Raw genomic sequence first — 23,911 nt, forward strand, 5'->3', positions numbered from 1 at the left:
TAGATCTGGCCAAGAAGATGACAGCTACATTAAGAGATCAAGCTGTTCCTAAGGCAAAGGAATCTGAAAATCAGAAGTCCTTCCTGGACTCTTTTCACTTCTCTAAATTCATAACACATAGCATGCTACAGTAATCTGATAATCTGAATAAGCAATAACTATGTTTAAGTAGTTGCTAAGGTACCTTCTAGTGCTTCAGCCAATGATCTATAGCGTCCCCTCAAATTGCACTACATTAATTTAGGGATATGTTGCTGTAATTCCTACTGCAGTATCATTTAACAGCTGTAAAGGGTTTGCTGTAAGTACTTGACACCAAGTGTATCAGCTTTCTAAAATGTTAGTGTGCAAATTTTTCTGAAAGCTTCACAAACAAGGTATGTCATCTTCAAAACATTTATTTTGATATTTTTCACCTTTGGGAATAAGTTATTTCCACAAAACGGAATTATTCAGCTGAAGAATCCTGGCTTTTCATGCCCTCTCCCTTTTCTCGCTTTACTTAGTTTTTACTGTTGAAGTAAGAACCTTTCAACATAATCTTTTAAGCAACATCACGATTACACCAATTCGTGTAACGTATTTTATAGAACTGGGAAGAAAGGTATCTCCCCTCATCTTCTTTCACCCTCAAACATATAAACACATTTTCAGGGAGAAAGGAAAAAAACAAAAATTTCAACCGCAGAATCAAACAGTGCACGAGTTTGAGACATGCCGTCCCCTTGGAAGAAGGCAGAGGTGCTACGTGTTCCCCCATTTCTCGCTTTAGGAACACCCTGACAGCAGTAGGATTAGGTCCCCACTCTGGAGATTTTAAGACGTTCCCCCACTTCTCGCTTTAGGAACATCCCCCAGTCCCACACGCTGCAGTGCCCTGCTGCCTTTTAATGCAAAATCAGTGCAACAAGCTCCAAGGGACATCTAGAGAATAGACTGATTTGATTATCTGCATGACGGACCAATTCCATGATTACATTTTGACCTACTAGAAGACAGTTTTGCTTCTTTTCTTCTTCTTCTTTTGCATACATTTCCACTACTAGCCAGAGATTCCAGGTGATGCTTTATACAATCTGGAATGAAGGGGAAGTGGAAGCAAACCTCACAGTACAAACAGCTAAGCAGTTACCAGATTAAAATGCCAACCTTACAGGAGTGATCTCTTTCTTTAAAAGGAGTGCTGAAAACAGATATTTCACTTCTAATTTTTTAGTTAACCAGCAAGGACAACAGCATTTTTGGTTACTAACTGTAGACGGTTCAGAAATCCACAGAATGTACATGCTTATGTCTTCTGCTCAAAGAGATCATGATATTCTTGTTCTTCCAGCTCTCTGTTGTACTTCTCTATTTCTCTGTTGGCTTCTTCCAAGTAATCATTCATGAATTGGTCCATTACTGATTTTGGAACATTAAGGAAAACAACATTTGTCCAAAGAGCATTTATTAGAAAAGAAAGAACAGGTTTGAAAGATTAGTCAGTTCAGGGCCACTTAATGAGGGCAGAAATATAACATATCACCTTCTGGGAGACCTAACCACAGCTACTCTTTATTAATAGAGATAAAGGAGTTGCACAATAGCCACTTCCCAGGCAAGAGGAAAAACATAAGAACAACAGAACCACAGCAGTTTTGCAGATGCGTACAGCTATTTTGGAAAAACTCTGCTGGAAATTCAAGTCAGCCCAAACTTCCTTTACTTACTCTTTCTGCTGCCAGCAGCAAGAGAGCAGTAGGGTCACAGCATCAGTTATTATCTCCTTTTGTGAGAAGTTAACTTTTCAGACCAAAGCTGAGATTCAAACCCACTAGAAAGCTGTGATATAAATCAGTTACACCCCTAAGTGTAACTAGGGTCTAAGTAGTTTGATGATTTGTTCCCTGGCTGTTCTCTCCTGTTCCTCCTAAGGAAATTAAATCTCCTGTCAGAGAAATCCTCACTCTTGTGCCTATACAGAATTAGGCTATATTACACAAAATCAGGCAAAATTCAAGGTAAGGGGTAGTAGGGATTGATCCCAGGACCAGTCTACTCACTTCGACGCTTTTTGACTATTAGTATGAGTTCACTTACAGCGTCTCACAGAGGCTGTGAAGAAAAATTTAGGAACGTTAGAAGCAGAGGAGAAGTCAGGGTGTCACTGCCTGTTACTTGGTTCAGGCTGCTTGTGGAATTGGTTTCAAAATCAAGACTGCACTCATCACATTGTAGGATCTCCTTAATGCTTTTCAAGGAGCAGCACAACCTCATTTCAGAAGGTAGACACAGATAAGGGATGTACTTTCAAGTGGGTCACTAGTAGTAAAAATGCAAGTGGCTGCTAACAGAGAAATTGCGCTTCATTATTTAGAAATTAGTACAGCGAAAATATTTTTGGGCTTCTGTAAGAGTTATGGGCATTTAAATAGATTTTCTGAAGAAGTCACCCAAGGATCTATCAACTCTCATACCAAAAAATAATGCTGCAGCAATGGCCTAATGAACAGGGAAGTTGGAGGCCACTGTTGCCAGGTTTTTTGCTGGTACACTGCATGGACACAGATCTGTTTTCCTTTTTTTTTTTTTAAGAAATAAATTGTCCTTTAAGACATGGAAAATATCTGTTTGTTCTTATTCCAAAACAGAATCATGAAATTCATCTAAATTTTTGTCAAGTTGTTCAAAACTATGGAGAGAAGTAAATTGAGAATATAAACCCAATACTGAAATTTAAGTAATAAAGACAAAGATAGAAAATGAGAGAAACAGCAAAGAAGAAAAAGAATACATCGGAACATCAGTATCGCTCTGGAGTTTCGTGCCAAAGAGAGCAATATGATCAGGATTAAAAGAAAACTTTAAAATTTGCAGTTCAGAGAAGAAAGCTAGAGCACCCCTCTTTGGCCATAGTACAATTTAAATCAGACCTTGTAGAGCAGCAAGGTAAGGACAGTACATTCAGAAGGTGTTTATGTCACATTTTGACAAGTAAATCATACTGGTTGCCATGCTTAAGTAGTTTTAAAAATCAGATTTCAATTGCTTAAATAAATTCAAAAAGTTATTAACTCTACGCATACTATTATGACTACTACTGCAGTAAGGCTTTCTTTTTTCATACTCAGTCTCAAATTATCTTACTTTCTGTTGCCTATCTTTGCATATTGTAGTAAAACATAAAACAGCCCTGTTTGCAGTCCAGAGCGCGCACGCACATGCATGCACATACTATTATTTTCATTTGGAAGTTTTATCACTCATGACCAGGAATTAAGTAACATTACAGGACTGTTTTATTTGAAAAGTATTTCTTTCACAAGCTGTGGCCCATAAATTATTCCCTGCATGACCTCATGTACAGCACTTTGAGATTGTTTTTGGTTCTTTTCTGCTTCTTAGATCATACATCTGAAAAAGCACTTTAATAACACTTTTAAATGGCAAGTGGCCACGAACAGCTTTAAGCAACAAAACTTTTCACTTCATATTACTACCTGCCAATTAGCTGGGTCTTAAACACATCTGCATTGACAGTCTGTGTTTCAGATTTGTACAGCCTGTAGTCTACTTACAATATTCACCAAACAAAATGCACTTTAAAGGATACGTGGATGGTAATCCATTTTGTCACCAAAAAAATTCACAAATTGAGTCCCATTGTAAAAATACCCAGCTGGAAGTGGATCCAGGTGGCGTTTCACCTAAATTAAGCAGCGATATATTGTACATTAGACATTTTAAACTAAAAACTGCTAGAGACAGCCCTACTAAGCACAATAGGTGCAAGAAAAATTCCATCTGGGGAGCTACAGCAGCCAGGGAAGAAGGTATGGATTGTGGCTAAAATGCAGCACTTTGCAAAGACAGTATGACAAATGAGGTCCCTGTAGACTTAGAGAGTTAGAGCAACACTAATCACAGCCATGCCAAAATTTTGGGAACTCTGCTCCAGAGATGGCACTTACATCGCTAAATTGTAAGTAATGGGGGCAGGATCGGGCATTTAGGGCTGTGATTTGCAAGTAATGGATTGCAGAGAGCAGGACAGGGAGAAGACGGGGAAGAGCAGATCACTACACAAACAAAAGTGTTTGTATAACCAGTATCCTACTCTTCCACCTGCTTTCCAGGACTGACTTACAGCCCTGAAGATAAATGCTGACATGAGACCAAGATTTACATCTCAGACTCCTCCTGAACAGCCTTGGTTGTGTTTTTGAGTATATAAAAGCCAGTAAGAGATACAATAATTCAGTGCTAGGCACACTTGTTATGACAGATATGGGAGATGCTTCATCATACGAATGGGTATTTATGGAAATCAGCCAGAAGGAGGCCTTACTATTAATTACTTGAAGTAGTTATGGAAAACAGCCAAAAGGAGGACTTGCTATTAATTACTTCTACTTACATGAATATTTTTTATTTCCTGAAGGGTTAGCATTCCTCTGGTTTTCAGGGCTTTCCTCTGAGGTTTCTGCATAAAGAAATATAGCCCAGTTATACATTTACTGTGTGGCAGTCTGATATTACAATGTAGTTATGTTTTTTAAAAAAAAAAAAAAAAAACACACAACCAAACTAAAAGAAGCAGTCAGACAAAGAAGCAAGATGCTACAGGTTCTTTCTTGGGAAAAAATAAATAAATTTTAAAAAATAGTAATTTGCGTTGAAAGTTTTCATAGAATTAAAATTCTACAGAATATTTTAAGTGTCAAAAGCATTTGTCTCCATTTATTATGCGCATATACAATGAATTAGATCTCATAATGCAAGTACACTGGCCTGCAGTAATATAACTTGCTGAAAGAATGGAGCTGAGAAACTGAAACTCCATAGGACCAGCTCTAGGTGATGTGCAGGAAGCTTATTTGATGCCTTAGACAACTTTTGAGAGACATTATGCAAATCTGAAGCTGTTAAGAAGTAACCATGAGTATTTTTAAGTAACTAAGGTTCCAAAATGTACACCACAAGGACACAGAGCTAGAACTATAACATGTTACCTATGCAGGAATCAAGTCCTACCTACCTGCACGCTCAATTATTTCAGCAAGAAAAAATAAAGCCGGGGGGAAAAACCCCGAAACCTTCAATCTCACCACATTATTTTCAATGAGGTTTAATTTAGTGAAACAAAACAAGTTTAACTTTGCAGTGTTAAGGCTCTTCTCAAGAAGCATTATTTCATACTACATGTTAGCTTTTGGCAGTTGCGTCTCAGCTAAATCATCACTGAGTGTTTATTCTGGACACACTCCATTTGCTCAAGCGTTCAAGACAAGCAGATCAATCCATGAATATGGTGTAGCAGATACTAAAATAATACACAAATTATAACACATGTGCAAACTGTTAGTCCTCTGCTTGAAATACATTTATCCTGAAATGTTAATGCTCTGGTGGAAGAGAAATTAGTTAAAAGAGGGAGACACTCAGATTTCTTCTCCTATTGTTAAGAAATGGCAAATAGATCACAGTGAACAGAAGTAAACATGCCTACAAACCTGTTTGGCCGTTTCTCTGAGCCAATCTTTTATATCCTCTTCCTTAAGAGAGCAGCCAATGAACACAAGGAAATACTCCTGCTGACTGCTGCAGTCTCTGTTATCATTTCTTGAATCAGGAGGAGTTGGCCCCTCCTGAACAGGCACAAGGCTTAGCAAATTAGATGATGTATTGTGACAGACTTCAATCACTTTATCAGAATCTAACCAGGAGAGAAAACAGAAGGGGGAAAAAAAGTAAGTTCTAGAAATTGCTAATTTAATTTAACACTTATGTAGTGTCAAATACAGCACAAAAAAAGTTTTCAAATACAAGCACATGAAATCCAGTCATAAGACACTGCATAAGTATTTTGCCTTTACCTGAAAACTTCACTTTGCCCATGATGTGGTATATGTTTCCAGAGAAAGGACTCGATTTGAGCAATGACTTAATCGCTGTTTGAAATAGAAGACAAAGAAGTCAAATCACTTATTTTTCTTGGTGTAGCTTCTGGTCAGACCTATACTACAAGTGGGTTCTACTTCACATCCTAGCACTTCAGGGGGAAATGCTGCAATGTCCCCTGTAGCCCACACTACATAACATTTCTATATCTTCTCATTTCTTCTCTATAGGGAAGGTGGTATAACGCGTTTGGCGTAATGAACGCTTACGGTGTGTTTGGAAAGTAAAATGCTGCTCCTTAAGACACTGCTTTGCTAAGGAACGAAGTAAGGAAAGGCATGATTAAATATCTATTATAGTAGCCTAACGCAGAAGTGAGCCCATTTTCTAGTAACTACGAAGAACTAATTCTCCATAAAATGTAGGAGCAGGCACTCACTTACAAACAGCATTCAAACACTACTAAATAAATACTAAAACAAACTAAAAAATAAAAGCCAAAGAGATAGCTATCTCAACCCCTCAAAAACAAATGAGAAATTAGACTTTCACTTGAATGAAATCATGGGTCAGTTTTCCAGAGCACACATTAAAGATCATTTACTATATATTAAGGAAGGGAGGCTAAACTTCCGATTAAAACTTTGTTTCAGCAGCAATGGAAGAGCTGTACTGTATCAGGGTTTTCCTCCTCCCTCCATTCCTCAGTATTTTCAACTTGGATTTAAGTCTGTCAAAGTTCATTTGTACCTTTACATTTGGTCACAAATCGTGTTTTTTCTAGAGGACGATTAAACCATACACAGATCTGAACCATTGGTGGAAAGACAGACCCAGCTCCAAATTTGCCTTCATACCTTAAGACAAAAAAACAAACATACACTTTCAACATGCAGAAAACACACACGCTTTTCCTTTTCAACTAACAGACTTCTTTAATAAAGAATATTATTTTACAATAGATGAGCTTTCTCTTTGAAACTAAAATACCAAGCTTATTCTCTAAGATGAAATCTGCAAAAGTGTGATATTAATTATATTCGGTTGTTCAAAGAGCTCGGGACTCACCTAAATGTTATTCCTGTTGCTAGTATTTTTTTTTTTTTTTACTTGCATATCATCAAGAAATTTTAAATAACTTATTTCTCTGCTTTACCTCTCTCCCTTTGGCTATATGCAATCTGCAAGCAGCTCCAACATTCACCACTTCCCATTAATTCACTTTAGGAGCCTTACTCGGATGTGTTTTACAGTAAGTATTGATTATTAATAAAAAGCTACACACGCACATAGGACTGGCAAACTATGATGAATAAACTGTGCTTTCAACAGTATGATTTTTAACTAAAAAACAGTCAGCCAGGACTTAAAATGGCTGACAGGTTTATATTTTCTGCCAAATCAGTGCAGCTCAGATAACTGCAGCAAGATGTGTAAAGCTCCCTGATCCCTGAAAAATATCACCTGGTATTAGATGGAAAGCTTGGAACCGTGTGTTATTTTGCCCTTAGCTTCTGCCAAGACTGTCAGTAAGGTTGCTGGGTTTTTTTTTTTTCTTTTTTTTTTTTTTAATGAATAATTCTTCTTCTAATAACTAGAGTGACAGAGCAAGTTCATTCCAGTAAGGCTGAATAGCTGTCAGAATTAAATTACACTAGTCATTATTGGCCTCACCCATCCCAATCCTTCCCCGCTCATTCCCAGAGGGTTCTTTTCTATTCTTCCCAAAAGCAACAGTAATCTTGCCACTGATTTAAAGGGTGTCAAAAAGGATCCTTTTCCCCATAAAAGGACAGCAATAGTGTATCTACTAAGAATACTCATCAGCTCTCTTTTAAAAATGATTTACACAAAGTTTGTTCCAAATGAGTAGCCTTGAAGAAAATATAAATTGAGTTAGTGAGACTTTTAAATTTTCAAGTTAATTAGAATACTTCTCCGTCTAGATACTTGCCAGCCAGGATACATTAAATATCGAGCTCTCATCATCTGAGGATTTGAAAAACTGCTTTCCGAGAGAATTAATTCAATATCCTCATTCCTATAAAGAGATAAAGATTTTTAATTTACAGACTCAATAAAATGGCTTTTAAATAAAACAGAACATTAGTCACAGTAAAATTAGAGCAGTTTTTCCACTTAGAATAACAGCAACTGTAACATAAGCCTGTTTTGCAAATAAAAATGTACATTTCCTAATCCCTGTATCTGTATAACCAGACATGTAAAGAACGTGTCTTTCAAATGGGAAGCAGTTAGGAAAAACAGTCAACTCTTTAGCATGAAGCACCAGAGAATACAAGCTTCTGTGTCCCATCTGCTGAAAACAACAAATACTAGAAAACAAGTAATATTACCTAGTTACAACTCCATTTTCTGCCAGGATGAAGGAGACAGCAGGATTTGCTGCTCGGATAAGGTTTTGCAGCTGCACAAGCAGTGGATGCTTCTGCTCAGTAGTGTGACTTGTGAAAATGATGTTGCTCACTAGCCCTACATGAAAAAAATAGAGAATAAGAATAGTTTATGGAAGCCAGCTATGTAACAGTGACTAGCAAATGATTAAGTGATATAACCACCATTCTCTTATTTTCGGTCCATCTATACTGCATAAAAGTTACCAAAAACAAGGAAGGAACTTTTACTTGGTGCCTGCCCAACAAAAAGCCCATCTAACTTATCTGTGTATCTGTGTGGAATACCCAAGAACAAAATTATTATTAATGGTCTATTTTGCAACAGTATCTAGACGACAGCCAGCTCAGAAGCTCATTGTGTCGCAACCCATAAATACATAAATTATAGCTCCTAAAGGAGAAAACTCATGTTCAGCCATCGGGAAAACTAAAAGGGGAACAGGAAAGATACTGCAATTTGTGAGTTCTTAGGACTCAGCGAAAACAACCTAACCCCTTGTTCCAAACCTTCTGATATTAATAAAATCTTCAGTGATTTGTGCAGTAAGGGAGGTCTGCTTTATCAAAACACAGCTACACCAGGTCAAGTCATTTCTGTCTTTCATTTTTTCATTAGATGGAATCATTGTAACTGAGGTGATTTTGATTGATTACTGCAAGAATCAATGTGGGAAGAGCTAGTTTAAATAAATAAAAGAATAAACAAAATAGACAGCACACACTTCAAGCCGCCTGTAAAATTCAGCATGCAGAAAGAAATTTCACAGCTGAAAAAATAAAATAATAAGAAAAATCGCTTTGGGCTCTGATAGCTGTCACTTCCAAAGCAACAAGAGGAAAGTGACTGTGTTTTTTGTTTGTTTTGAAGACAGCCTGGAATTGTTTTCAGGAAGCAAGTCTTTCCAATTGTACCAAGGAGGAATTGGGCCCAGTTCCTCAGCCAGTAAATCGCAGAAGTGACTGCCTGGTGCTACCTACGATACAACAAGGTTGTTTCTCTGGTCAGGAACTGCAGCTTGTTCACGCTCATCACTAGCCAAAGCACAGTATGAAATGAACCTTGCACCACCATCTGCCGCCTGGAATTATTCCTGATCTTTACAAACGTCTTTAAAGTATATTACTCCTTGCTTCTTCACACAGAAATTCAATGTCTCTGCAATACCTACATTATAGCATGTGCTCCTATTCACTGCTACTTACATCATCAACACTTTCAAGGCAAAATATTAATTATAACCTTATATAATTATATATATATTATATACAATAAATTTCCTTCTTTTATTTTTTTTACATCCATCATACAAGTTCCCACTCCCAAATTCAGAAACATCTAAGTTGTCTGTAATACAGCTGCTCCTCAGAGAGGCTCAGTGAAGAGAGCGGCAAGCAAGCAGAAGGCAAGCAACGTGAATGCTTGAAATCATAATGTAGAATGTGCAATTAAAACGAAAATTATGAATAAGCTAATTAACTACCACCACATTGTGGGTGCACTGCACACAGCGTTTAATTTTTAATATCCCCAAACGATACTCATTTATTTTGAAATTAAACTTTGCTTTTAAAGTTACTCTTTCTGTGAAGACGACAGGTGGTACAAAATAAATGTCCCAAAACCCACGTTACAGCTAGCACCGCTATGCATTAAAGAGAATATGCAGTTGTAAAGGCAAAAAAGGAAGTTAAAAAGAAAAACATTCAAGGGTTAAAATAGCAAATCAGAAACCAATGCATTTTATCTCATCCTCTTCACCTATATTTTTCTCCCTCACTCCCCGCTTCGTTTGCGCCTGTCTAAGTGGAACACCTTTTAGCACGAGCTGTCTTCTTGCTTGCCAACTCCCACGCAGCCTTTGAAGCTCCAGAAGGCTGTTCACCAGCTCTGCACACCCCTGTGCTTGCACCTTATGGGTGCCAGTATCCCCCAATGCTGTCCTAAGTTGAAAAGGCAACAGAATAGATTTGACAGACATATGTCAGTAAAATAGAAGAAAAATAGTTTCCTCAGAAATAGAAGCTGCCTATGCAGCTTTAGTAACCAGTAATTTCGACCTCTTCTATTTGAATTGTCACTGATTGCTCTTTATATTGCATTCCTAAGATGAGCTGGTGCTGCTTAATTCTTTATTTGTACATCCACCTAAAGAGGAATTTTTGCAGTCTGTGGAATAGTATGTTAGACAGAAAGAATAAAAAAAACAGGGATAAACTAAAAAAAAAATAAAAATAAAAAAATAAAAACAAAATGTTTAAAATGGTGAAGGTGATGTTTGTCCCTGAACGTAGGATAAGCATACTAAATAGCAGTTGTCTCATTCTATATGACTTCATGTACAACAAAAGAGATGCTGATGTGCACCTAGACTAGCAGGGTGTCTTCTGTACAGCTTCTGCATAAGGAGAAAAACAACAACAAAAATAAACACAGGCACATTTGAAAGGAGTGACAGAAAAGGGAATTGCATCACGCAGATGGTGGCAAGATTTGGAAAAAGTTTAAACAAATATGCAAGGAAGAGGCAAAACAAAACTACTGAAGTTAGTCACAAATGATTGATGGGTGAAAGGCTTTATTAGTTTTCTTTGGTCCTGGGCCATTTCCACTAGCCTTGTGGCTTTCCAAGCAGCAGCTGTCAATAAAATCATGTTATATCTGAAATGTGCATATACAAACTGATCAATTAAAGTAATCTCCACACAGTGCAACGGAATGGGAAACAGCAGCAAGAGACTCATCCTACTCAAACTCCAAGTTTGAAATACAACCAGCATGGACAAGCAGCCACTGGAAACTCTAACCAATCCCTCCTTCTCAGATCTGTATTTGTCTCGTTACTGGTGTTGCAAGTTTTCTTTCAATTTGCACAGCACAAACATGAATGTGTCACTCAAAACTGTTACTTTTGATCACGAAGTCAATTCTCAATCCTGCAGAAGCAGATTCTCTAGGCTGTGCCAAAAATGCAATCTCTCCTTCCCTCTTCATCTTCCAACTGCAGCACAGTGAGCTATACATACGCATCTTTGGCCCTGATCTGCCCAATAGCGTTTGGGTTCCTACAACTTATAAAGTTCAAGATACCTTTTTAAAGGGAAAAAATAATACGACCAGCTTAGTTACATTTGTTCTCTACTGTAAACACGAAACAATTCTGCATTTGCCTGGGAAATTTAAGAGTTTTCTGCACCTCAAATCAAGCAACAGTTTTCCTCTTACATCCTATTACACAAAAACAGTCCCCATTCATATTATGCAATTTGCTTTAAAGGAATAGAGCTCCATGGCATCTAATGTCCCATTTTGAATCTGCAAACTTGCTAGATATCAGACCCTTGCAAAGCACAGAGGAATGTTATTCTGATCTTCAGTACTTTTCCTCCTTTTAGGAAAAGTCCTTCCTTGAACAATGACAAATTCTGACCTATCAGGTCCATTTCCAAATGCACACAATTTTGTCTTTTTAATAAAGGCTTTTTATTATTTTTTTAAATAAAACCACTCTGCTATAAAAGAAAAAGGCCTAAGCTCTTAACTTCTCAATAATTACCAATATTTTAAGTACATCTTCCACATTCTCTCTCTCTCTTCAAAGAAGAATTCTGGCCATGACTATAATTCACACTAGTTTTATTTTGGTTAGTTCCCCAGTTTGTTGCATCAGCATTTCCTTTCCCAAATGAGATAATGTATGTGCTATTATATAAATCAATATTTGATTTTCATCTTAGCCACTTTTTTGTTCTTTTGCACACAATCAAGAACGGGTATAATTCTGAAACCGCTACAAAGCGCTCAGAGTCTAAAGAGCTACAAGAAGAGAGCACAGAATCTTGCTTCGACATCCTGCAGCTCCTTTGAGTAGACAAAAGCGTAAGATCAGTGTGTGTCACACTGAAATAACTGAGGACAGAAAAAGACTTAAAAATCCTCAGCCATCACTTGGTCTGTGATCTGTATTAATAGACTGATGTTCTAATTTCAGGCTGAGCTTATACTCTGCCTAAAATAAAGGCTATTTCACCAGAGAGAGTTGTTTTTACATGCACAACATTTACTATTCCCAACATGGTGAATCACCATTTCATAAATTTGACTGTAAAGGTGTTATTGCTAAATTTGCTTTCTCTTGAAGTTTAAATTTGATGATAGGTGAGAAAGGATGGTACCCTGCTTGTGCTAACAGCTTCTCCACACTCTCAGGTCTATCAGGAGGTCACTCCATCACTTCTCAGCTCAGAACTGAAGTGTATTAAAGCAAAAACTGCCCTGTAGCTGTATTTAAATAGAGTAATTACTCTTTCGAACGATTTATACAGGTTAAAATAGAAGATGAGAATTACTCCCTAGAAATGTGTTTCTCAGAAGACAGCCTAACTTACGTATTTCATTTAATTGCTCTAAAGGATGTGACACACTGAAAACTGCTACATATTTCTGTCTGGTCTGTAACACTGCCATTTAACATGCAATTATTCAGAATGAATGAGAAATAGATCTAACAAGTAAAAAAAAAAGAAAGGGAATGCAAAGTCATACCTAGAATTTCTTCCAAAAAGAAAAAGAAAGAAAGAAAAAGAAATCAGCCTAGCTAAATAGCTAAAATAGCTTAATTACAGGGAGATGTTCTGCTGTTTCTTGTGGCTCAGAAACTGCTCCAATGCCAAATACAACTTGCAAGTCTCCTCCATACCATATCAAAAGGGGAACATGGGAAACAAGCTAGCTATTTTTTCCCTTCCTATAACAGGCCAACCAAAGGACAGCTCCACTTTCCATGTCTTCCGAAGAGAGAGGCCACAGCTGATACCCAGTCAATGTGGTTCCCAAACTGCAGCCCAGGCTACCAGCACTTTAAGGTAAGATTAATTCATGGCCTTGAGGAAGAAATTCCCTCGTGAGGGGATGCCTGCATTTACTGTGCTCCATCTTCTTAAATCCTCTCCACGCATCTCTGGTGCTTAGCAGGATAGGCAGGTTCTGTGTAGGTTGTTCTTACCTCCAAGAATTTATCACCCTCCTTTGACTACAGGCACAGGCAGTGTACGTACTCAGCCATACAGCTCACCTATTTGTTCTACATACGTCACAGACAAGACAGACAATACATACCTTGTGAACACTGGTCCAAGAACTTGGGAAAAAGAAGTCTAAAAAAATAAGAACAAAACATATATATTAAGAAGAGATGCTATTTATATATACACATATCCCTTTAAAGAGAAAGTGTTTCCATTTATTTGAACATTGACAGTGAGAGTCTCACCAGCCAACTGACTTCTCTGTTTCTTTTCTTCACAATGCCTCCTACTGAAACATCTCTACAGGATTTCAAGAGTTCTTTCCCCAAAGTTAGTCCTCTAGCTATTTTTATTTCTCTTAATGAACTAGAGAGAAAATTCCCACCACTATACTCTAGTAAGTTAGAAGAGCCTCAACAGTCCTTTAAATGTTGTCGAAGAAAAAAAATACTTTCTGCTTGCCCCACCTAAAATATTGAGCCTTTCAGAAAAGTAGGACCTCCTCACAGAAAGGCTGCATGCACTTACTGCTTTCTGCCCATTGCTAGGTATCATATAAACTTCTGATATTGTGTCAGACATAGGATGATTATTTTTAAGAGCTTTATCACACATACAAAAGCTCCAGAGGAAAGACAGCATCGTATTTGCTTCCTTTCAATCACCTTTCGCTTGCTCTGCCTTGTTAGCAAACACCATAAAGAACTTCATCCTAGATCATGAATGAGTTTGGTATGTACTGTGTCAAACTTTCAGGGACAAGAAGGTATTTTGCATCTGTTAATTGCAAAGGTTTCAAATCAAACATTAGATTACTCTTCTGGAGCAGTCTCACAGTGAAAACAGCAGAGCTTCCCAACTGAAAGACTTGCCATTGGCTGTATGGCTACTTCATAAGCTCTTCTGAAAAGAAACTTCAAAGTGAGACACAAATAGTCCACATTGTGAGCTCAGCCTCTTCCTTCAATTGCTGCTTCGACACACAAACAATGTTAGTCAAAGGCCTGTAGACTATTGCTGCTATAAATACTACTTGGTAGCATGACCAGCAACACGTTAAGTGAGTTAAAAAGAAAAAATACCTAGGGAAGGAATTTGCCTTCACAACATTCTTGGCAAAAAAACAAGTTAAAACAGGAGGTCACCATTCAATTCACTAATATTTTAAGTAGTCTGGATTATGTTTTTGTTACAGAGACCAGAAGAAGCAACAAGGTAATTTCCACTTATTGCCTGTGCAAAGGCAAAGCTTAATGTGGTGCTTTTTAAATATAGTTAGGAAGTTTTAGAAATGAATAATTTGTGAAATAATTCTGCACCAAAACTCAGAGCTGAACTGCAAAATTATATGACAAAAACAGCAATTCTAAGAACTCTGAAAATGATAAATACTTTACTATTATCAAGACAGCTGAAAAGCATAATTACAAAACTTGAAAATTACCATTTTATAGATAGATCTGTGAGAACAAACTAGCTCTGTTGAAACTAGCTTTGTTGAAGTCTGGAACACACATAGTGTGAAACAGCAACCACATAATGCTACTTAAAAATGTCAGCAACTTGGCCTTCCTACTGCCTCTGCAGCAACCCAGGACACCAGCTCTTAAAACTTGCAATGTTTCTGCTTCCATGCTTCGCTGATCAATCCTACAAGATTTTAAATCTGGAAATTCCATATTTAAGATTCAGGAATTCTTCATTTTATATCTAAAGTAGGGATAAAATCAATAACCCAAACTGAGATGCACATCTCATTCTTTAGCCATGTTTGCAGTAAGACTTCCTGGAAAATGTATGAATAAAAGAACCCAAAACATGACAGGACATTTGACCATCAGGACTTTACAAGGCCCTTATGTGGGCTATACATTGTTATTCTAACAGACTGCAAAGGTCAATGTACATTTGGCCTCTCATAACTTAAGATTTCAGAGCAAAATTATACACCTGGTGAATGTCAAATTTCATCACGGTAAGTTAAACCGTATTAATCTTTCCCAATAGGGATTACCTAGAAGTTTTACGAAATTTAAGATAGATCAATGGCATTTAACCATCATGCGGCTCCAATTATCACAGCAGTGATGTAATTTGCACACAATCTGTTCTCAAACTGCTAGAAAATACTTTTTAACATACCTGTGTTCCATATAGCAACTCAGTGGCTCTACACAAGTATTAATTGCTCCAATGATGAAAGACGACTTCACGTCTGGGTCAGGATGAGTTTGCAGAGCCTGTACAACATCAATAATATCAGTGTATCTGTAAAAGAAAAAGTGAAATTTGGAGAAACAAAATGAAACAATTCAACATCTAATAAAAATAAGTGCTTGGAACACGGTTAGATTTTGAAAAAAGCTCATCAAAAAAGTTACAGTGCAGTTCAAAACTTGATAAATCCGGGCAATGAAGCAGTCTGCAAGTACCATGACAAACAGAGTATTCACAGTTACAGAGAAAAGCAGTAACCTTAAGTCTGGCTTACTGGAAGCCCCCCAAAACATACTGAAAGTACAAGCACATGATGCCTTCTGCAAAATATATAACTTAACAGCACTACTTGTCACTCAACTAAAAAAATAAATTAATAGGTAACATCTAACTCAGTTTTATCTGCATTCAAACTTAAGTGAGCTATTATAATATACCCATTTTCTACCCACTCTCCAGACACAGCTCTGTTATAGTTCTATATGACAAGTTAAAGTCAACCTGAGTTTTCATTCCAGATGTCTATTTATCAGCAATCTGTAATCTTTTCACAAAACTCTAGCAATAGTTACAAATTTAATGAATTGTACAGAGAATTATGGCTACCTTTAAGTGCTCTATATCCACAGTTGACTACTCAGAAAGTATAGAAAAGCCTACAACTTATTAACCATTCTTAAAGCCAGTGTCAACTGCAGAATAGCAAATATTCTGCACATCTGTGGAACTTATAGCACTTCTCCTAAAATTAAGAAAAAAATGCTCACTTACTCTAACATGGAAAAAAATAATGCTTTTTAGCATTATGAGAATGGACAGTCAAGGAACTAAATGCATTTTATGCTAATTAATCAGTCTTACTTAAATAGTCCTTGATGAATCAAGTGGACAGCATACTTTTGACAGAATTATAGTAGTAGTTTCGGAGGCCATGAGCTTTATGGAGCTGTTCCTTTGGTAGTACAGAGACTCAGAGTTTATGATCTTAGAACTGCTATACAAACTGCACAAATAACTATCATGCAATATTACCTCTCCTTTCTAAACTGAAATTTTGAAAATTCAAATACAAAGAAATTCAAGTGACTGAAACTGAAAACTATGCATCTATTCATCAATGATTCTCTAGCACTCACTGATCTTTGTAAGTCTAAGGCACTGCAAGCCCTCAAAGGATATAATTACAGTCTTTATGTCATACCAGTTGACACTTCCTGAAATTAAACTCTACTTCCAAGCTACTTAAATTAAAAGTTACCAAAATATCCTCAACCTAATGCTTTAAGTACAATGGATTTTCCTGTGAAAGAAAAAGGGAGGTGCTCCGCCCTTATTTTTAAATCAAAACATTTTCAATATTTTAGCAGCCTTTCAAAAAAAATGATACATGAAAAGTAGGGTGCGAACACGCCTTTCCGCACTGCACAACACGTTGTTGTGCATTTAGTCCATGTTTTAGTGTTTTGTTATCTGCAAAATGTGTGTCCATGGGGAAAAAGTAGCAAGAATTTGCCTGCATACTAACAAGGACTACAATATGAACCACTCTTTCTTTCCATATCCATTAAAACAATGCTATAGGATGCACAGTGATATTCACCTACAGCTCTGGAGGGCACTTTATAGCACAATCCCATGCTGTCTCTCTAATTGCTGTCTTCCAAATCTACAGCTTTAAAGACTGAGACCTGTCTTTACCTCGTCAAGCGCAAGTCTGCAGCAGACATGAGAATAACAGCCTGAAGCTCTCACCTGTCTTTGAAGGACAAATATGACTATCAAGGACTTTGGTGGGTGGGAAAAACACAGCTGCAGTAATAGTGTCATTTAACAACAGTCTATGACGGTACTGGAGAACTGCAAGAAAATGTCTTTTGAGAGGCCAAAAAAGAAGCCAACCTCCAAACGCAGAATGCCAACCAACTCAGCCCTTTTCAGTATGTGATGGAAGGCTTCACATGCCTTATTTTCCATGGAGTAACGAGGAATAAAATTAGCAGGTTGCAGAAAAGTTGAGCTTAGAACATAGGTCAAAAAGCATTAACAGATCATTGCTCTTTAACGCATAGCTTTGATGAAAAAAGTGTCTTGAAAATAGAACGGGAACAGAAATGGCCTTGTTTGATGCAACATTTACCCTTGCAAGACCACTAAGAGCCGCCTGTTCTTTCTGGTGTACACGGCCTGGCGGACGCTGTGGATTTGCTGGGCCTCCACGACACCAGAGAGGTAACGCTGGAAGTGGGCGGCACTGAAACATTCAGCACTATCCAAAGTTTGTCGATACACCAGCCACCTAAAAAGTTAAAAAATAACACAATTTTTCTTATTAAAAAATAAGACACAGTATTTCCGTTTGCTTCTTATTTTGAAGCAAAAACCAAGACTAGATTTGTTAAAGTCTAAGATTCTCTCTTAGATAGACAGATTCTCTCTATCTTAGTCTTGCATTGTTTCAGTGTAGTTATATTCCTTACATTTCCGACAAAAGGATGTGTGGCTTTTAGGATTTTTAATTTAATTATTAACAAAACATTGTTCAACAGCTTCTTCAAAGCAGCACACCAAATGAGTAATTCTGATCTACATTAATGATACAACACAGTTTTGTTCACAGTAAAAGAAAATAAAACCTCTATGAATCTAATTTACAAGACTTTGGCCATGAAAATATTTCACTGCAAAAATAAAAAGCAATGATGACATTTGCAGGAAAACATGACGAAACGTAGCACAGAATATTCAAAAACCTCTTACATGTTTGCACTAAAAACTAATCCACAAAGTATTCTGTGAATTAATTTGCAAACAGAAAAGATGGAATCAAAAATAATACAGCAAAAGAATCTAGAATGTTACAAAGATTAAACCTCAGAGTTTCAGGCTATAAGATTTAAAAAGAAAAGAATTTCTTCTAGTCTTTCCTCAAACAACAAATGGTACTAACACACAAAACAAGAAATTTCTAGTGAGTTTGCCTTAGTGCCATTCAATGGTAGGTGATATATTCAGGACCTCTGCTGTAGAATACAAACTAGGGCAAACTGAAACCTATGCTGTAGCAAAATTGTTAGCACAAGCTTTTCTCTGAGAAGAAAAAAATGTACTTTGAACTTGCTACCATGGAAATCAATAAGTGGAAGTTCTTCATCTGTTCCCTTCAAGCTGCGACAACTACCACTTTCATAGTAGCTTAAGCCAGGATTCATTTTGGCCCCTCTAGGATTATTAGCTGTCTGTGGGAGCGGGGATATTTCTAGATGCAGACAGCACAGATCTAAAATGCAAGCTGTGGTATTTCAATTCTTATTATGGAATATCTACAAGGAATTTCTCCTGGTGTTCTTCTTGTCTCAGGGTCCAGTATCTAAGGGCAGATCTACTTGGCATAACACAGTTAATGAAGATATCTGAAGTGACATAACTGCATCAAGACTAAAATACCCTCAGGTACCTCCTAATGTTTATCATAGAATCATAGAATGCTTAAGGTTGGAAGGGACCTCTAGAGGTCATCCAGTCCAACCCCCCTGCACACGCAGGGTCACCTAGAGCACGTGGCACAGGACTGCGTCCAAGCGGGTTTTGAAGATCTCCAGAGAAGGAGATTCCACAGCCTCTCTGGGCAGCCTGTTCCAGCGCTCTGTCACTCTCACTGTTAAAAAATTCTTCGGAATTCATGCGGAGTTCATGCGGAACCAAGAGTTCATGCGGAACTCTTGGTGCTTCAGTTTGAGGCCATTACCTCTAGTTCTGTCGGTGGCCACCACTGAAAAGAGGCCATCCTCCTCACTCCCTCCCTTGAGGTACTTACAGACACTGATCAGATCCCCTCTCAGCCTTCTCTTCTCCAGGCTGAACAGGCCCAGCTCCCTCAGCCTCTCCTCGTAGGGCAGATGTTCCAGGCCCCTGATCATCCTTGTGGCCCTGCGCTGGACTCTCTCCAGCAGCTCCACATCCTTCTTGTACTGTGGGGCCCAGAACTGGACACAATACTCCAGATGTGGCCTCACCAGGGCTGAGTAGAGGGGCAGGATCACCTCCCTCGACCTGCTAGAGATGCTCTTCTTAATGCACCCCAGGATCCCATTGGCCTTCTTGGCCACAAGGGCACACTGCTGCCTCATGGTCAACTTGTCGTCCACCATGACACCCAGGTCTTTCTCTGCAGAGCTGCTCTCCAGAAGGTCAGTCCCCAGCCTGTACTGGTGTCTGGGGTTATTCCTCCCCAGGTGCAGAACCTTGCACTTGGCCTTGTTGAATTGCATGAGGTTTTTCACCGCCCAGTTGTCCAGTCTGTCCAGGTCCCTCTGGATGGCAGCGCAGCCCTCTGGGGTATCAGCTACTCCTCCCAGTTTGGTGTCATCAGCAAACTTGCTGAGGGAGCACTCTGTGCCTTCATCCAGGTCATTGATGAATAAATTGAACAGGACTGGACCGAGAACTGACCCCTGGGGGACCCCGCTAGCTACAGGCCTCCAACTAGACTCTGCACTGCTGATCACCACCCTCTGAGCTCTGCCATCCAGCCAGTTCCTAATCCACCTCACTGTGCACTCACCTACGCCACACTTTGGGAGCTTGCCCAAGAGGATGTTGTGAGGGAATTTATTGTAAGAAAGAATTATACCAACCTTCCACGCTCCTTGTTAAAAGTTATGAGAAAAGTGCACAGATCACTGCAGCGGCATCCTGGAAGGCCTGTAATAATTGTGATGACCACCTAAAATACAGGGAACAGGTATCGGAAATGCCAGAATGAGCTACTGACAACTGCACACGTATAAGGTTATCCCCATAAAATCTTAAGTCTAAATGCAAAATTAAGAGCCATCAATATGCAGAATCAGCATGACAGAAGAATACAGTGACTGCAGATGTTTACGCAATTACTCAGATGGGCATCACTTTAGAACCATGTGTTTCATCACCTTGTTTTTCAAAACTTTTTCCATACCTTGAATACAATGAAAATATAATTAACAAACACGATGTTATAGAAGCCACTGCATGAAGACCTAGTCTGCAATGTCAGCACTAATGCAAATACAAGAGAAAATCTTGCAAGAGATAGCAAATAAGTTAGGTTTCCTATATAAAATGGAAAGCTGCATCCAAGTACATAGATCAGTATTTGTGCAAAATGATTCAAAAAATAAATAGAAAGTGGCTGAATATATCCAATAGTCTTAATGCCAAACATGAAGAGCAACTCAAAGGTTGGGTACTGACCGGACTGTGCTACACACAAATTTTTTTCCAGCTTTAATTAAAGCTGCATGAAGCTTTGGGTAGGTTTGGGAAGAGGCTGTACAGTAACAGCTCCAAAATACCAACAGCTCCAACAGCTTCTCTGCATAGAGCACCCTCTCCTCCTCGTGCTCAATTTTGTGGCATTTAGAGAGCGATTATAGTCCTCTTGGGCCTGGCAAAGAAACACTGAAAAACAGTCAAAGCGCATTGCCAAAGCTTTTGGATGTTCACACAACTGAGCATTGGTGACAACAGTGTTAGAAAAGTAACTCAAAAAATCAGTGGTTCTATGCTGGCATGCTTTATAGAAATTGTATGATTATTATAGAAGGATTTTTTTTTTTTGAAACACATGCACAGATACTTAGAACAACCTTAAAATCAGATTTAAAATACTATTAATACATCTTAAATTAAGTATAAGTAATAATTAAGTTTCAGTATAATCTCTGAACTAAATTCCAGGCAATAAAGTTATCCCAATATTGCAGTATTCAGAGAGAGAAATAGAATATGCTCCTGCTTCGTTTTCTTTTTTCCTTAAAGCAGATTTAAAATGTTGGAAAGATACTAGGACATATTTTCTCTGAAAATGTTATTTAAAGCACTCCTGAAGTTTGACAATTGTTGCTGCCCCTATAGAGAACGAAGTGTTCTACAGATAATATCAGCAAATGTTAAATATCATGTGCTGCCTCTATGCTATTTAAAGGTCTTTTATGTTCCAGAGAACAATTCAGTTAAATTATTCAGCAATTCATAAAAACAAACTACTGCTTTAGGGCTAACCCACTCTGGGCATTAAAGAAAACTGCTCACTTGAGCAGTTGATCTACACTTCATTTTCTGCCTCTGTTTTATCAGAGCTGAAGGGCCATTAGCACTTCCAAAAGACCTTTTACAATAAAAAAAAAAAAGTAATATAAACATGAAAAGAGGGCAGATCATTTGCCTCTGAGAAACACACTGGAAGCACATTCAGTGTGAACTGATGGTAAGGGGAAGGAGGCAGAGAGCATGGTTAAACCTTTATCAGTACTTTACTGCATTATGAACTAGAAAATATTTGGTAAATATCCTATGAGGGGAGGTATTATTGGGTTGCTGCCTTACCTTATCACTTTCTGCTTTTTCAGGAATGATTTCTGACTGTTGCAATAAAATAGGAAGATGTGCTCTCATTACTGGCTCATGACTGACGCTGCTGACGGTAAAATGTTGCAGAAACCTTTTAAAAATAAGGTTTTATTTTATTACAATCCAGACCAAAAGGCTCTGTTCATACAAATAGCTGCCAAATAATTTTACTAAAATAAGATGGTTAGTAAAGGACAAAGAGCAGCTTCCCAGAGAGGAAATAATTCATCTTAGTCCAAAAATATCTAGTGTGAAGACAGATTTATTAAATAAGCAATTTTTAGAAAAGTACAGAATATTTTGATGTGTATAATAACTATTCCTGAGAAAACGTAAACTCACCTTTCTAAGTCTGGGAGGGTAGCTGATAGTTTTAGCTGGCTGCATCTTTCCCCAGAAGGAAAGGACAAGGCATTAAATAGCTTCTGAACACTGGAATGTCTGAAACAAACAAAGTATTTAGCTAGTTCTCTAAAGAAAAGAAAATATACAGAGACATTTATCAACTTCAAATCAGATGGCTACATAATAACGATTAGTATAAAAACTAAAACTAAACATTAGTTTGAAAACGCAAAGATTCCTTTTTGAGTCATTGTTGAAGTTTTCACCAAGTGGCAGCATTTTTCTGATTGTAGCATATAAACTCAAGTGTAAACTATACACGCGTTAAGTGGCGTGAACTTACAGTCTCTTTTGTTCCATAGACAGGAATTCTTCCTGGACAACTTTTAAACATAATCCTGAGCCGGGCTGGTTCTGCCATGAGGAAAAAACCTGGAACAAACCAAACCAACTCATAAGTGATGTTAATTTGAGTTTTGAAGAGGTATTTATGCACAACCCATAGATTCTTAAGGTTCGTTTTGTCTAAAAACATACACATTTTAACTGGCCTTTTAAAACAATATTACACAATACTGTTTTCTGCTAATAGCATTCAAAATATGGAAAAAATCAAAAATCATTTTTAATAGAACTGCAATATGTCAAGAACTTTATTAACATACATCTCCTTCAAGCAGTCCTGTAATTTGCAAGAGGTAAGAATGTAGCAATCATATTTCTAGAGATGTAAGAAAAACTCTGCTCCTTCCAAAAGGAAGGGAGCCCTTCGGGTCTCTGGGGAAGAGCATTTTGGCTCACATCCGATTCCTGTAGCCAAGTCACATTAATATGAATGGCACTATGAACCTAGAAGTCAGATTCAGATGAAACATGCAGTTATTTAAATGCTCAGTGTTTCCCTTCTTTTAATAAGGCAACAACCATTGTCATTTTTCACAATAATCTGTTGCAAGACAAAACAGTCTGGGGGGGTGGGGGGGGGGGAAGACAATTGCTTTCCATTAACAAGTCAGCATCGTAAGCACAAGGGTACCAAGATAAAAAGCACCAAAACCAAATAAACTTTTGGCAATAACAAGGACAATATTGCTTGTGTTGAAGGATCCATGCAGCTAAGCAAATAAGCACTTCGGAGCACATACAAGGACTGAACAACATGGAAAGAGGGACTGGCCAACAGCAACAACACAAAGCACAAACTCTGTAGAAGTCCAAGGGCCAGGGATAAAGAGAATTGAACAAGATTGGGATCGAACAAGATCTTGCAAACAACATCTCAACCACCAGGAATTTATGGCACTCAACTCCGGAGGAATAGATATTTGCCATAGCTGTTTCAGGAATGCTTGGAACATAGGGAACAAGTCCAGTAGCAAGCCTTTTAAGCTAGGTATTACGCCAGATGATCAGAGAAAAGTAGGAATGGTATCTACGTATTAGCAATTCTTATAACTGTAGGTTCTGTATTTGTGACTTCAATCCCATGCTAAGTTTTAGAACAGCTTTTGGAGGAAAACAGCAGAGAGCTGAAGGTAAATAATAATAAAATACATATAATATCTGTTTCCCACAGCCTATGCTGTGAGGAATACTTTGTTTTCTGAATAGCTATGACAATATAATATTTTCTAGAC

The 23,911-nt window shown here is 37.9% G+C and overlaps 1 protein-coding gene across 1 annotated transcript in view; it reads right to left on the bottom strand.

The window, feature by feature from the left end:
• Nucleotides 1–1,077: 1,077 nt before the first annotated feature.
• Nucleotides 1,078–23,911, bottom strand: part of DNAAF9 (dynein axonemal assembly factor 9) — a 59,612-nt gene continuing 36,778 nt past the window's right edge. The window contains exons 22-36 of the mRNA XM_088524993.1: nt 22,618–22,706; nt 22,272–22,370; nt 21,906–22,020; nt 20,174–20,262; nt 17,677–17,835; nt 15,465–15,590; nt 13,414–13,451; nt 8,238–8,373; nt 7,835–7,921; nt 6,631–6,737; nt 5,856–5,930; nt 5,493–5,695; nt 4,397–4,462; nt 3,593–3,686; nt 1,078–1,401 (exon numbers count right to left, since the gene is read on the bottom strand). Coding sequence (XP_088381119.1) covers nt 1,289–1,401; nt 3,593–3,686; nt 4,397–4,462; nt 5,493–5,695; nt 5,856–5,930; nt 6,631–6,737; nt 7,835–7,921; nt 8,238–8,373; nt 13,414–13,451; nt 15,465–15,590; nt 17,677–17,835; nt 20,174–20,262; nt 21,906–22,020; nt 22,272–22,370; nt 22,618–22,706 — 1,596 coding nt within the window. The 3' untranslated portion in view covers nt 1,078–1,288. The remainder of the gene's footprint in view (nt 1,402–3,592; nt 3,687–4,396; nt 4,463–5,492; nt 5,696–5,855; nt 5,931–6,630; nt 6,738–7,834; nt 7,922–8,237; nt 8,374–13,413; nt 13,452–15,464; nt 15,591–17,676; nt 17,836–20,173; nt 20,263–21,905; nt 22,021–22,271; nt 22,371–22,617; nt 22,707–23,911) is intronic.

Source organism: Tinamus guttatus, unplaced genomic scaffold (genome assembly GCF_059628265.1).
Source record: "Tinamus guttatus ecotype Peru unplaced genomic scaffold, ASM5962826v1 Tinamus_guttatus_pri_ptg000218l, whole genome shotgun sequence".
Classification (NCBI taxonomy): domain Eukaryota; kingdom Metazoa; phylum Chordata; class Aves; order Tinamiformes; family Tinamidae; genus Tinamus; species Tinamus guttatus.